The sequence below is a fragment of the Merops nubicus genome, unplaced genomic scaffold (genome assembly GCF_000691845.1).
Source record: "Merops nubicus isolate BGI_N331 unplaced genomic scaffold, ASM69184v1 scaffold29135, whole genome shotgun sequence".
In the NCBI taxonomy this organism is placed as follows: Eukaryota; Metazoa; Chordata; class Aves; order Coraciiformes; family Meropidae; genus Merops; species Merops nubicus.
This window is the reverse complement of record NW_008610911.1, coordinates 15,763-28,414: the sequence shown is the minus strand read 5'-3', so window position 1 is coordinate 28,414 and position 12,652 is coordinate 15,763. Positions and strand designations below refer to the sequence as shown.

Genomic DNA, 12,652 nt, shown 5'->3' with positions numbered 1-12,652 from the left:
CACTCCTCTGGCAAAAACATCCCATTTGTGCTTTGTCTACAGATAACCCTGCTACCTCGTCAGCTTCCAACGCCTGCGTTTGGGAATGGCATTTCTCCATTTACATCAAAAGCAGCTGACTTTTCCTTTCTTAATTAAGACAATGCCCAAGCCATGAATCTCACACCATTCCCCTGTCCCCTCCCAGCACTACCTGTTCCCGACTAAAAGCATTTTGGCAAGCTGTTGTGGTCCTGGGCCGCACAGGCCAGCAGAGACTGACGCTGCCTCCAGGGAAACCCCTGTGACTCATCACCCCATCTATGTCCTGAGGCACACGGATGCTGCCCCACTGCCCTCCCACCAAGGAGGACCGCTGCCTTCCCTGCCACTCTTGCCTTCGCAGTAAGACGCTTCCAGCTTTCCTTCCTCCATAGAGCTCCTGGTTTTTGCTACGAGAAGTATTTTAGTCCTCATGTGCACGTTCAGCCAAAACTCACAGCCATTTGGAAAAGAAAATTACCTGGTCTCCCTTGACTCCTTTGTCACCCCTGTCACCTCTGGATCCCTGGAGAGAAATAATAGGGCAACAACAGCCTAATTACTACCATTTCATAAGGAAGAAAAAATTTTTCTGCTGTGTGAGGCTTTATTTGAAGTCATGCAGAATACAGTAATATCTTCAGAGTGAAGTATATGATGGATATCGCAAAGTGTTTTCTAAGTGCTCTCATTGATACAGTAACAGAATTAAGAGTAAGGCTTGTAGGAAAAAAGACTCATTGGTGCCTAATAATTACTTTAAATATGTTATTTCCTGGCATCATACTTCCAAACTTTATTTTTTCCCAGCTGGCTTCATCTAAGTTCAGATCCTGTTGTAAAGTCTTAGAGTAAAAACTCTTTCTGTGCCAAAGTGTATCTAGATAACTAAATAAACCAGAGCAACAACCATTCTACAGATGGGGAAACTGTAGTAGAGGTGCATGGTAGTAGCTTGCTCACAAGAAGACAGGGTGTAAAACCCATTTCTGCAGCATCCCAGTCCAAGCCATAAGACTGTGCTCCTTCTCCATGTTTGTTTTCATTTCTCAGTGCAATCTTTAGACTTCACTCTATCAAAATTCTATCTCATTTTGACAGTTACATTTTTTACATAACTGCTTCCAGTTGTTAAATTATATATTATTTTATTGTCACACTGACCTTTTCTCCTCTAGTTCCAGGAAAACCCTAAAGGGAAGGAGAGAGATTTTAATGCTTCTTGCTTTCAAGATCACTCAAGAAGCTGGACTTTCAAACTTTAACATGAGGAAAAAGAACAAAGCACAAATAATTAATTGCATCAATTTGTGAATGCAAATGAATATTTATATCTTCTAAAATTGCGCTGAAACAGAACTATGAAATGTGAATTAAAGGCAAGACAACTCAGCTCAAAAGCCAATATGAAAAAGCCAGGTAAAGCCAGCAGTTTGATATTGCTTTAAAATTGAAACAAGGTAAATTAAATGTAACTGAAAGCGAATAAAGCCTTAGATGCCACAATTAATAATCTGAAACAATTTTAGCAATAATTTTCCTCCTCTGCATTTTTGTTTTTGTTTCTTCCCCCCTGGGACATCCTTAAATTACACTTAAACAATCTTCTAATGTGAGGGTTAATATAAAACCGAGTTTCCCTTTAAGAAACATACAGTAAAAAACAGTGTTCTGTTCTTTTTTCCAGCCCTTTATCTGAATAATCTGATTACATAGTTTTTTTCAGGTACCTGAAAATGTTGTGGCTTAGATTTGTAAAGGCAGAGGCTATGCTACAGACAATGATGTGCAATTACTAGAACATTCAGACCACATTGCGCTTACTAGCCAACTGTCAATACATATGCATAGTCTTAGTAGAGGACCAAAAAGATCTCCACAGTCTTATGAGGTGGGTGAAAAACACTGCAGACATGACTTAATGCAGCAGATATACTTAAGAAGTCCAGTTTTCTAGTGGGTTAGAATTATACATGAGTTTTGCTTTTAAAACAAATTTATGCGTACAATAATTCATACAAAAGCATTTTTATGAAAAGCCAGAACCAGAGCCAAGCCCAACAAGACAACATAACCTTGCTTGAAGGAGAACATATCTTTTTAGCTGTATTAGAAGAGATATGTCTTGGTAAATGCTTTCCAGAAAATTCATGAGGGAAGCGGCTGTCAGCAGAGCATTAGAAACCAACGTCTGAAAATGCAGCGTTTGGTTAACAAACCTTGGAGCCCATTGGTCCTCTTGTACCTGGTAATCCCATCACACCCAACTCTCCCTTTTCACCCTAAAGGGGTCAATAAAGAGAGTTATTGATTGTGGCTCTCTGAAAAGGTCATATCTGAATGTTTGACAGCTTAGTGGTTCAGGTTTTAGGTCAAATTTGAGACAACCCTGACCTTGGTGTAGCACTAGAGTGAAAGGTCTACATTGCAGTGGTAGTCTGCCTGAGTCCTCATATGTTATCTTATTCTTCTATTTGCTTTTTCTTAGGTGTGTTCCTTGTGCCTCAGTTTTGCCAGATGGTATTAAAGGCAAACAAATTAGCAGCAGCAGTGCATCTCTTTACTGCATTAAGGTACATTGTATCTACCCAGCATGACTCCCACTGAGTTGCAGAAAAGAAAGGTATTTTGCTGCAAGCCTTTATGGCTTGAGGAGGCATAGTGACTACTTTTATTGTCATTCTGAGACATAATGTGCTTTACGGTGGTTTGGAGCCAGTAAACCATGAAAAGGCTTTACAACAGCTTCTCTGGCTGCTGTCAGCTAATTATATCCAGCATGAAATACGGCATAGTCCCTGCAGATACGCAGCAGCTCTACCAGCAGAATGCAGTTGACTCTCACCTCCTTTGGCTTTCACTGTCCTAGAATGGAGAGGATTTTCACATTGGCTGCTGCTCCAGCAGAGGTTCAGAAAAAAACTTGAAGAAACAAAGTAAGAAAAATAAGGATTGGACCAAGGGTGTGTCAAAGACAGACAAAACAAGTGAGGAGTCCCAGCTGAAGAAAGAGAAGGCACAGAGATGGGAATGAGTGGGGGGAAAAAAAAAGAAAACAAACAGCAAGTAACTGGAGATTTACAGCAAGAAGAGGATGTAGCTAATTACTATGGTGAAGATGAGTGTCAGGAGTTTGGGAAGATCAGAGGTGAGAAGAAAAGAAAGGAAAGAGAGACATAACTGGTGGAAGTGAGTACAGAGATCTGCTGGCTTCTATTTGACTGCAGCCTCCATTGATAGTCAGGAAACAGATATTTATGAAGACCAGAAGAAATGAAAGTGTGAACCCATCTAAAGAACAGAGGAGACAGGTATCAGAGAGGTAATAAAAGTGGAAGAATTGCCAACAAACAGTAAGCAGGACTTGCAGTCAAAGTATAGGGAAAAGTATTACTACTGAATCTAATGGATACTCCTAGAAGTGCTACAGAAAAGTCTAGCAAGAGACAAGGAAGACATAAACTCAAAATTAGGAAGACTTCTCTAAATAAAACTAGATCTTCTATAAGGAATAGGCCAAGTGAATGAGTTTTTTGACTGCTCTGTTCTCAGTTCTAAGATGGTGAGCAAAAGAAGTAGTTGGAGCTTCCTTCTGCCCTCACTCCTCCCACGGTGGGAAATCACATCACGCAATGCATTTGGAGGGGATGCAATTTTCTATCTCACAGTTCAAAGTGAACATTTTAAATATGTATTCTCTTGGCACTTGCCTACATTCCCACATACTATAATACAATGCTCTTCATCTAACATAGCTGTGAAGAGTTTGAAGGTCTGAAGAGTTTTCCTAGATGTGGCTTGAATTCAGAAGTCACCTGCTACTATTCTTGCAGCAAGAGCTACTGCATCATGTCCTCTGAAGTGAGGGCACCAGCCTTCAAAGGACGATTCAAAGATCTACTGGAAAATGCAGCTTTGAACTGAACACTGTGTGCAGTCCTTCTGCTTGATAAATACTAGCTTGACGAAAAGGAAGTTATCTCAAAAGTCCTAGCAGATACTCCATCTACTGTGACCTCTGTGAAGAGCTGTACACCTCTTGCATAAAATAATACTCAGTAAAGGACTGCCCTGCAGCTTTTTAATGATAAATGCAGATGAAGCAACCACTCTGTAGTAGCAAAGGGTCTCCTGAAACTTATTCTGATGCTGGTTATTAGAAATCACAGGAATTAATGTTGGTTTGTATGGGAATGAACTTCAAAGATGTGATCAGCAATCCGTATGATTTTGTGTTTTCCCCTGATACCAGCCTAGTATTTTCCCTCTGACCGTATGGGCACACAATTATGCTGCCAAGTACACATTCAGGCAAAGAGATCATCATAAAGAATGGTCATAAAGATGATGATCAGTTTTGAAACACTGATTCCTGTGATTGTGGGGCCCCAGTGGTTAGCAGTGACACTTCATTAGACTGATTTTCAACTTCCCTTTCAACTTACAAGCTGAAGCACAGGAAGTTCCACCTCCACATGAGGAAGAATTTCTTTACTGTAAGGATTCCAGAGCACTGGAACAGCTCCCCAGGGAGGTTGTGGAGTCTCCTTCCTTGGAGACGTTTAAGACCTGTCTGGATGCATTCTTGTGTGACCTGCCCCAGACTAGATGGTCCTGCTCTGGCAGGGGGGGTTGGACTCTATGATCTCCAGAGGTTCCTTCTAATCCCTAACATTCTGTGATTCCTCTTGACATATTTTAATCAACATAAGAAGTGTTCCAGGGGCTAGGCTGATGGTGGAGTAACCCAACCCTAGACTGACTACACAGACTACACAGGTCTTTGCAGAGATGTGTAAGAAATGGGAGAAGCACAGAGTGTCCTTGCACTGCTGCAACTTCCTAGCCTCCAGCAGATAGTGGTTTAGAGATATCCTGAGACAACTGTTCTGTTCAGATCGTGATGCTGAACAGGTTAATCCATGTAAATTTTAGTCTTACCTTCGGTCCCACAGGTCCGGGCCATCCCACTGGTCCTGGCATCCCAGGGACACCTGGAGGACCTGGTCTACCCTTGAACAGAAAACATGGATTACAATGATTCATGTAACACCATTCCTACACACAGGCTTCCACTGTAGACAGAAAGGCTACACACAGGATTCTTCTGTAGACAGAAGATATGGAGAAATAAAGTCTTTTCAGGAAAAGATGTGCAAATGCAGGTTTTTAAATATAAACCTCACTATATTATGTTCATAATACAGTTTGTGTTAACTGTACTAGAGGATGTGTGGGCTTGCAGAAATAACAGGTTGTACTAATTTAAGTAAGCAGATCAGTGACAGAGTAAATCTACATGCAGCAAGAATAATCGTCCTAAAAAACCAGTATCAATAACTTAAGTCCTTTTTCCATTTAATAATATGATGTAAATAAAAAAGATCTACATGTAATTATATGTGTGAATCAAATTTATGTTAAAAAATGAACCAAATCTTTACCTAAGATATTCCTACTACTGTTTACTATCACTCTTGCTCTGAACATTCTCATATTACTAGCTGTAATTGCTTTTTATTAGCTAATATAGGACTAGCAATAACCACATACATACAGTTATTAATCTATTTTAATTACGTTCTATAAGTCTCTTTGAGTATCTCCTAAAATACTGCAGATTTTTTTCAGTGCTATTTCTTTATGCCACTTGACAATATGATCTTAGAAATGTTGTCATGATATTTGGGGCTAAGAGTGACCTCCCATGAGCCAGACAACTTTTAGCATGAGTTATACTGTTTTATTTCCAACTTGAGGAACTTTTCTTTTGAGACCTATTAGATTTTGTCAGAAGAGGAAATAAGGATGTACCATGTTTAAGGTTTGCACTCTCTTCTAGGCTGGTGGGTGACTCTGAGACATTGTTTTTTTTGAACACCTGAACTTATGTAAATATTTTTGTTTACTGTAGGGCATTTGCCATTTAGATTAAAGAAAAACACCTATTTTGTTTATATGTTTTGTATTTATTTGAATTACTGATTGGTAGCTGGTGTTAAAAACCTTTGTATATTATTAGAAGGGTGTTAAAATCCTTGGTATATTATTAGAAAGGTACTTCTTTTCCTGGTTAGTGACTATCCCCTGTATATCTCTGATTTCATCCTGCATTTCTGTCTTCTTTTAAAGTTAATTACATTAAATGGTGGTACTTAGCCACTGAGATAACATATTCTATTTCATCACATGTAGAGGCACATACTTTTGTCAATATATCATGGCTCATACGTCACCAGGCAGATGACTGTAGTCAGCATATTACATTGGTACCAAAACTCTGTACAGGTAATCATTAATGGTCATTCTTCCTTTGGGGGTACTTGTCTGAGACTTGTTTAGACTTTGGAGGAGTAAAAATTTTGATTTTGCTTTGGCCTTTTTAAATAAACCTTTTATGGCAGCTCCCATACCCTGTTTCCCCTGACCACAGAGACATAGTTCAGGTAATTTCCCACTCTGTTTCAATCTTCTGGCCAGAGCTGCATGCTTTATTAAGGGAATTTATCGAATTCAAACCATCTGGGACACCTCTCCAAGTAAGAAGGCCCAGCTCTCCAGCCCCATACCCAGAGCTCCCTACCACCCACCCTGGGTACTAGGGAAAGCAGCACATAAGAGGTTAAACTTCAACATTAGCTGATCTTTGTTTTTAACTGTTGTCTGCACCACTCTCTGGCAGGTGCTATGTGTCAAGTATTAGGTGGGTTTCTGAGACAACACCTTTGTTCATACCTTTCTTCCTGGTCTGCCAATCTCCCCCTGCCAGAGAAAGGAATGTGTTAGTCTCACAGGCACCACACAAAGCACATTGGTTCATTAGTCAAAGCATTTATATTAAAAAAATGCACAATTATTGAGAATATCTTTGTGTTCAGGACTTCGCTTCCAGAGGTAAAATGAGAAGAATTACTTTAACAGAGCTTCTTGGTCTTGCCTGTTTTCTCGGCCCTAAATCTACAGCCATCCCCCTCTATAGCAAAGCATGTAATTATGTGCTCACCTTCAGATATAAGGGTCTTTAAACATCATCACACAGCAAAGGCTTTGCAGACCTGAAGCCATGGCTTAACACATAGGCCACTATATAAATCAAGTGCCTGAGCTGGGCCATACAATGAACACTGCACGGGAGAGCTCTGCTTCCCACATCCTCCCAGAGGACTGGGCATTCAAATGCTTTTGGTACAGCAAGATTGCTGACTTGTGCACCTGCACCTGAGCTGCTTTCCCAATGCACACTCTAGACAGAGGCAGCTGTCCTGAGAAGCCATAAAAAATATTTCAGGACTGAAAATCGACACTGAAAAATGAAGTTTTTAATTATAGCTTCAAACCAGTTTGGAGCTTTACATTCAAATTAAAGCAAATCCCTAAATCCATAAGGCCCACCATTGACTAAACAGACAAGGTAAAAAGTGAACATCCCTGTCCTCCTTTCTTTCCCCCAAAAAAAACATAAAAAACTCCATAACAACAGACACTTACTTTCTCCCCTTTTGGTCCCATTACACCAGGAATTCCTTTTGGACCCTACGGAGAAAAGTAATGCTATTATTAAGCTGAATTAGTAAGGAGGCACTGCTTGTTGCCTACTCTCAAATCATGACCCTGTAGGTGTCTCCTGGTAGCAGTGCAAACCCTCAGGGTTGGGGTTTGGTGCTTGAACATGGCCTCTAAATGGCAGATCTGTGCCACTTGTGAATGGCAGGTTGGAGACTTGGACTGACATGAAGTGTAGGGTCATCTTCTAGATGAAGAAAACTAGCAAGTAAAAAGGACTGTGGAAAAGGAAAGATAAGAAATTATTGGCGTCCTGAAGAATTAGTGGCAATGAGGATACAGAGACACCACATCAGCTGGCAAAGGAGGTCAGCCAAAGGGATGGTAAGGGAAGAGACATGAAATATATGGGATGGGCTCTGAACTGTGGTATGGCCGTGGGTGATTGTCAACACTTCTGAATCCTGAAGATATTTCCCTCTCTCAGCTGAGGCTGACTCTCCTTTCAGGAAACTCTTTAACCCAGGGAGACTTTGAACCTCATCTCGGAAAAACAAAAACAAAACCCAAAAACATTAGAAAAAAGAGTTTTCTTTTTAGAATGCTTCAGTTCACAGAACACCTGTTAATTTTGAATGACTAAGGAAAAAAAAAAACAAACAAAACAATGGAGCATGGGATTCACCATATAAATCACTCACTCCAGGTATGGATCCTGGCTGTCTTATACTGTCCAAAACATGCTGCATGAATAGGAGCAAAGTGTACCCTCAAATGCAAATTACTGCAACTATTTTTGCCAGTAGAGCTATTTTAGGTTTTCAATAGTGTCAATCAGAATGCATCCTATTAGAGTCAGAGCCAAATTTTATCTTCTTTCATTTTTACCTTAGGGTACACATGGAAGAAATTATAGTCTGAGTTATTTCATTACAAATCTAATGCACCTTCTTATGAAGAAGTATTAAAATTCAGCTCTGATTCAACAGCATGAGCTTTTACAAGTCCTTTGAAAACCACGCAAGCTATGGCAGAAAAGAATTCAGAAGTACTTCAACTTTTTTTTGTAATGGGCCCATTCCTTTTCAGGTGACCATTGTCATAAAAGTATTGCCCAGAGGGCTGCTGGCTCTAACATTGCCCTGTTATGAGACATAGTCCCGTAATTTATAATTAAAAATTCCAAAGCCATGTTAAACCCACCCTACTCTCTGACGCTATAATAAAAGCTGCCAGCCTACTCTATTTAAAAATGTTCTTGGAGGGATCATAGATCATTTGGTTTCAAGATTAATATTATTTATAGCAATGAATTTTGTAGAACAACAGAATTACTATTACTGTTCTTTCAGCTTAAGTCAGCAGGAGTATTAAGATTTTTAATTTTTTTAAAGACAGTGTAGTGAAGACTGAAATAATGTCTGCTTCTTTCACATGTACTGCAACTCTTGGCTGTGGCCAACCACACTGCAGGGCTGTTTCATAATGCAGAAAAGACTTTTCTCCATACAGGACAGTACAAATGCTTCCCATCGCTTCTCTCCTCACCTCATCATTCACATGCTAAGGGACTCTGCCTCATACTGCATCTCAGCAAAGACAGAATAGCAGAACAATAAAGTTAAGGTTCATAAAACATGAGTTCCTGACATTCATATGGCAACTTCCAGACTATTTACAAATACCTTCTGAAGTATTGACTTCTAAATAACCAAAGCTAAGCTTTTTGGCACATAACTGAACTTTTACTCTGTTGTACTGTCCATAGTTTTAAAACAGTGTTTGGATGCTTGTTAACTGCACCAGGCTACCAAAGCCTCAGTCATAGCCTTGCTGCAGCAAAGGTCCTGAGCCATGTCTGCTATTAGCTGTATTGTAATAAAACTGGCACCCAAGGGCTTCAGGGTAGATCAGTGTCCCAAACACAGATACTGCACATAGATTTGGACTGCCTGTGCCCCAGGAGAAACTGGGAATACCTCTCCACAAAAGGTTTCATTTTTCTTTGGAGGGAACAAACTGGAATGGAAAGGCAGATGGATGATCTCCACAGTAGAGAGACGTTTGTGAAAACTTCCCCTGTAAAGATGGACCATTTCCTCAGAGGATTTCTGACTGTCATCAGAAGACTTCTCAGTGGACAAATTGTAGAAAATGAAACGGGAAGTCAAAAAGGTTGGCCCAAGGCTACCCAGCAAGTCAGCGGGTCAAGCTAGGAGATCCCATGTCACATGAATCCCACCCCACTGCTCTCCTGAAGCCCCTTCTTTTTTCGGATGTTTGCTGTATGTGTTTGCCTTCTCAGGGATGTACTCCACTAACATTCAAGTTCATTGTGCTTCTTGTGCATTCACTCCATGGGCTCTTTCCCTCACAGAAAGGACAACAGAGTCTAAAGCAGGGGTAAAAAAATAGCAAAGAGCCTCTGAAGGAAATGATGGCACCTCTGGGATTTTTGATGAGTACTACCCACTGTAAAACTCCACTGACTGGAGCATGCAAGGCAGGGACGAGAACACAGGGTAAAAAGCCTACAGGATTTATGCATAGTCATCTCAAAATGAAATTAAGTCAGAGCTTGGTATGCTTATTAAGTGGTAAAAAGCATTTGCAGATGTTTTACAGCTTTGTAAGGACCTTGGAGGGACCAAGTGAGGGAACAACGTGGTTTAATCACAGACGCCTCACTCACCTGGGGGCCAGGGGGCCCTGCAGGGCAATGTGATTCGGGCAGAGATGAAGCCTGTATGATCTGGAGCTCCTGACACAACTCTTCCATATCTGCAGCAAGCAGCTTCTGCATAACACAAAACATGAGGGAACATGCAGCCATATGTAGCTTGTCTAAGAAATGAATAAAAAACCAGCTACCAAAAGCTACAGCCTCAAGGGAGTTTTTTTTCTCCCTGAGGCAGAAGCCTAGGGTTTATCATAAGGTTATCTTTGGGGATGCTTGGACATTAGCACTTCAGCAGAGCGTCCTGCCTCACGCTTCCTCCTTCTCCTCTCCCAGAGGCACAGCCAGGCTGCCACACGCCTCACCAAGGCAGTGTGGGACCCCAGCCTATTCTTAGACTTGACCCTGCTCTCCCCATCCCACTTCACAAGTAGCAGCTCCTCTCTAAAAATAGCATCTTTGCTCTAATAATAGAGACTACGTTCAGCAAGGGTACAGGCGGCGTGAACTTCGCTCCAGAAGAAGCTCACCCACAGGCATTCGTTCACTGCAGACCAGAGCAAATGACCTTAATGATCAATGAATGTCTAACCTTTTGACTTCAAAATTAGCCTTGCGAGAGTAAACGGGCTTATTTATGTTCTGTGACAAAAAAGGTGTCCCCTGGAAATGCAGATGAACACTGAACCAGAAACACCAGGTTAACACAACTGATCTTCAGCTTCCGAGTGAAAATCCATGTTCCGTAGTGAATTCACATGGCTCCCACCCTCCTTGTAATTACTTAGTTTGATTTCATGTTTGTTTGGGGAGGTGGTGTGAAGGGTGGTTTTATGCTCAGATTACTCTCTGGACTGCTTGGGCAAATCACAGGGACCCTGGTCTCATCCTCATTCTCACTGGACAGTACACCACATCCCTAAGGAGATCTTGTCTCCAAGTATCCTTTCATGGAAATCAAAGCTCAGGGAGGTGAGGGGAGAAGGAAGGAGGAAGCAACTAGATTTTGGTTTAGGGGGAACAGCACCCTGAGCTGTCTCTGAAGACAATGGAAGATTTTACACTGTATTTTTTTCTTGGATTAGTTCTTGTCAGACGTTTTACTATTTACATAACATAACTGCAGCATTTGTATGTAGTAAATAAATAGTAGACTTAAGAAATAAGAATTACTGATTAGGTAGAAAAATTCTTAATGTTGGGATGGAAAATATATTGGTGTAAACAAACCCTGGAAATAAAAGTAATAGGGCAAATTGCTGTATCATATAACCATTGTATCCTCTGTGTTGCAGATGTTAATGTATGTGTATGCATGCACATCATATAGAACCAGTATGCGCATAGGTTGGTGAGTGAAAACTCCATACATGCAAAGCAAACACCTCTGGTTTTCTCCTAAATTAAATGGTGGGAATAAATTCCATCGGAGAATTTTAGGACTTTCATTTCAACTACTGGGTAAGGCAAATGTGATGCAAAACAGAACACATCTATAATGTACACCCTGAAACCATTGTGGAGGACGGAAAATTGCCCTTCTGTCCTTCCTGGGTTTATGGCATTGCCACTTCCTTCAGGAAGGTTCCCAAAACAGAGAAAGGAGAATATTATAAGTTAATTGAATTAAATGAATGAATAAACCCAGCCTTGCTTCACTCCCTGATCTGTTTGAGATTTACTTCAAGCCCCAGGCTGGGATGTTGAACGCTTGTCCTAACAGAGCCGTATCAACTCAGACGGACCCATTTGCTGAGTGTTGCCATGAAGCACCGCTTGAGAGGCTGCTTCAGTCTTCACCATAAAAAGTCACATAAGAAGAAGAGAAAGGCTCCTGGGCCACACTTACTGTGCTCCAGCTGTGCCTGAAGAGCGGCGGTGGGAACAGGGGTGGTGGAGGAGGGCCAAGGAGGCAGCACACTCTGCGGCTGGGCTCTTTCTTCTGTTCCAAACAAGGGAGATCTGTTCAATACAAACACTCATCTGTTTTCTTGTACACCACCAACATTTCTTACAGAATAAGAGGAGTTTCCATTCCACAGGATTTTCCTCCATGCTGTGTGCATTGATTCTAACACTGTAATCCAAACAAGGATTTATGGACCTGGGTGGTCCCTTAAGTCTGCAAGTTCCTTCTTGTGCTGAAGGCTATGCAGAGTTTTAAGCTCTCAGTGTGGCTATAACACAAGCTAACTCTGGAAAACTTCAGATAGGCAACATTAGAAAATAGATGGAAATGTTTCTTGCTTTCTCTCACCACTGTGCCAGAAGTGTATTAGAAATAGCATCTTCCAGTTCCAGCCCCCATGCCACCAGCAAGCACTCCATGCTGTTGCCCACCAACTGGACCAAATCACTTCAGGCACTTCTGTGGTAAGAGTGGAAAGCTGTTCCACAGCACATTTACTTCTATTTCCCCTGGGGCTGAAACCAGGTTAGCTTATTTCTGAT

The 12,652-nt window shown here is 41.1% G+C and overlaps 1 protein-coding gene across 1 annotated transcript in view; it reads right to left on the bottom strand.

The window, feature by feature from the left end:
* COLQ (collagen-like tail subunit (single strand of homotrimer) of asymmetric acetylcholinesterase) overlaps positions 1-12,163 on the bottom strand; it is a gene marked incomplete at its 5' end in the record, with an annotated part of 28,513 nt that extends 16,350 nt beyond the window's left edge. Inside the window, 8 exons of the mRNA XM_008941063.1 lie at positions 503-547; positions 1,186-1,212; positions 2,241-2,303; positions 4,963-5,034; positions 6,757-6,783; positions 7,510-7,554; positions 10,217-10,318; positions 12,051-12,163. Of these exons, the coding sequence (XP_008939311.1) occupies positions 503-547; positions 1,186-1,212; positions 2,241-2,303; positions 4,963-5,034; positions 6,757-6,783; positions 7,510-7,554; positions 10,217-10,318; positions 12,051-12,163 (494 nt within the window). The remainder of the gene's footprint in view (positions 1-502; positions 548-1,185; positions 1,213-2,240; positions 2,304-4,962; positions 5,035-6,756; positions 6,784-7,509; positions 7,555-10,216; positions 10,319-12,050) is intronic.
* Positions 12,164-12,652: the final 489 nt, after the last annotated feature.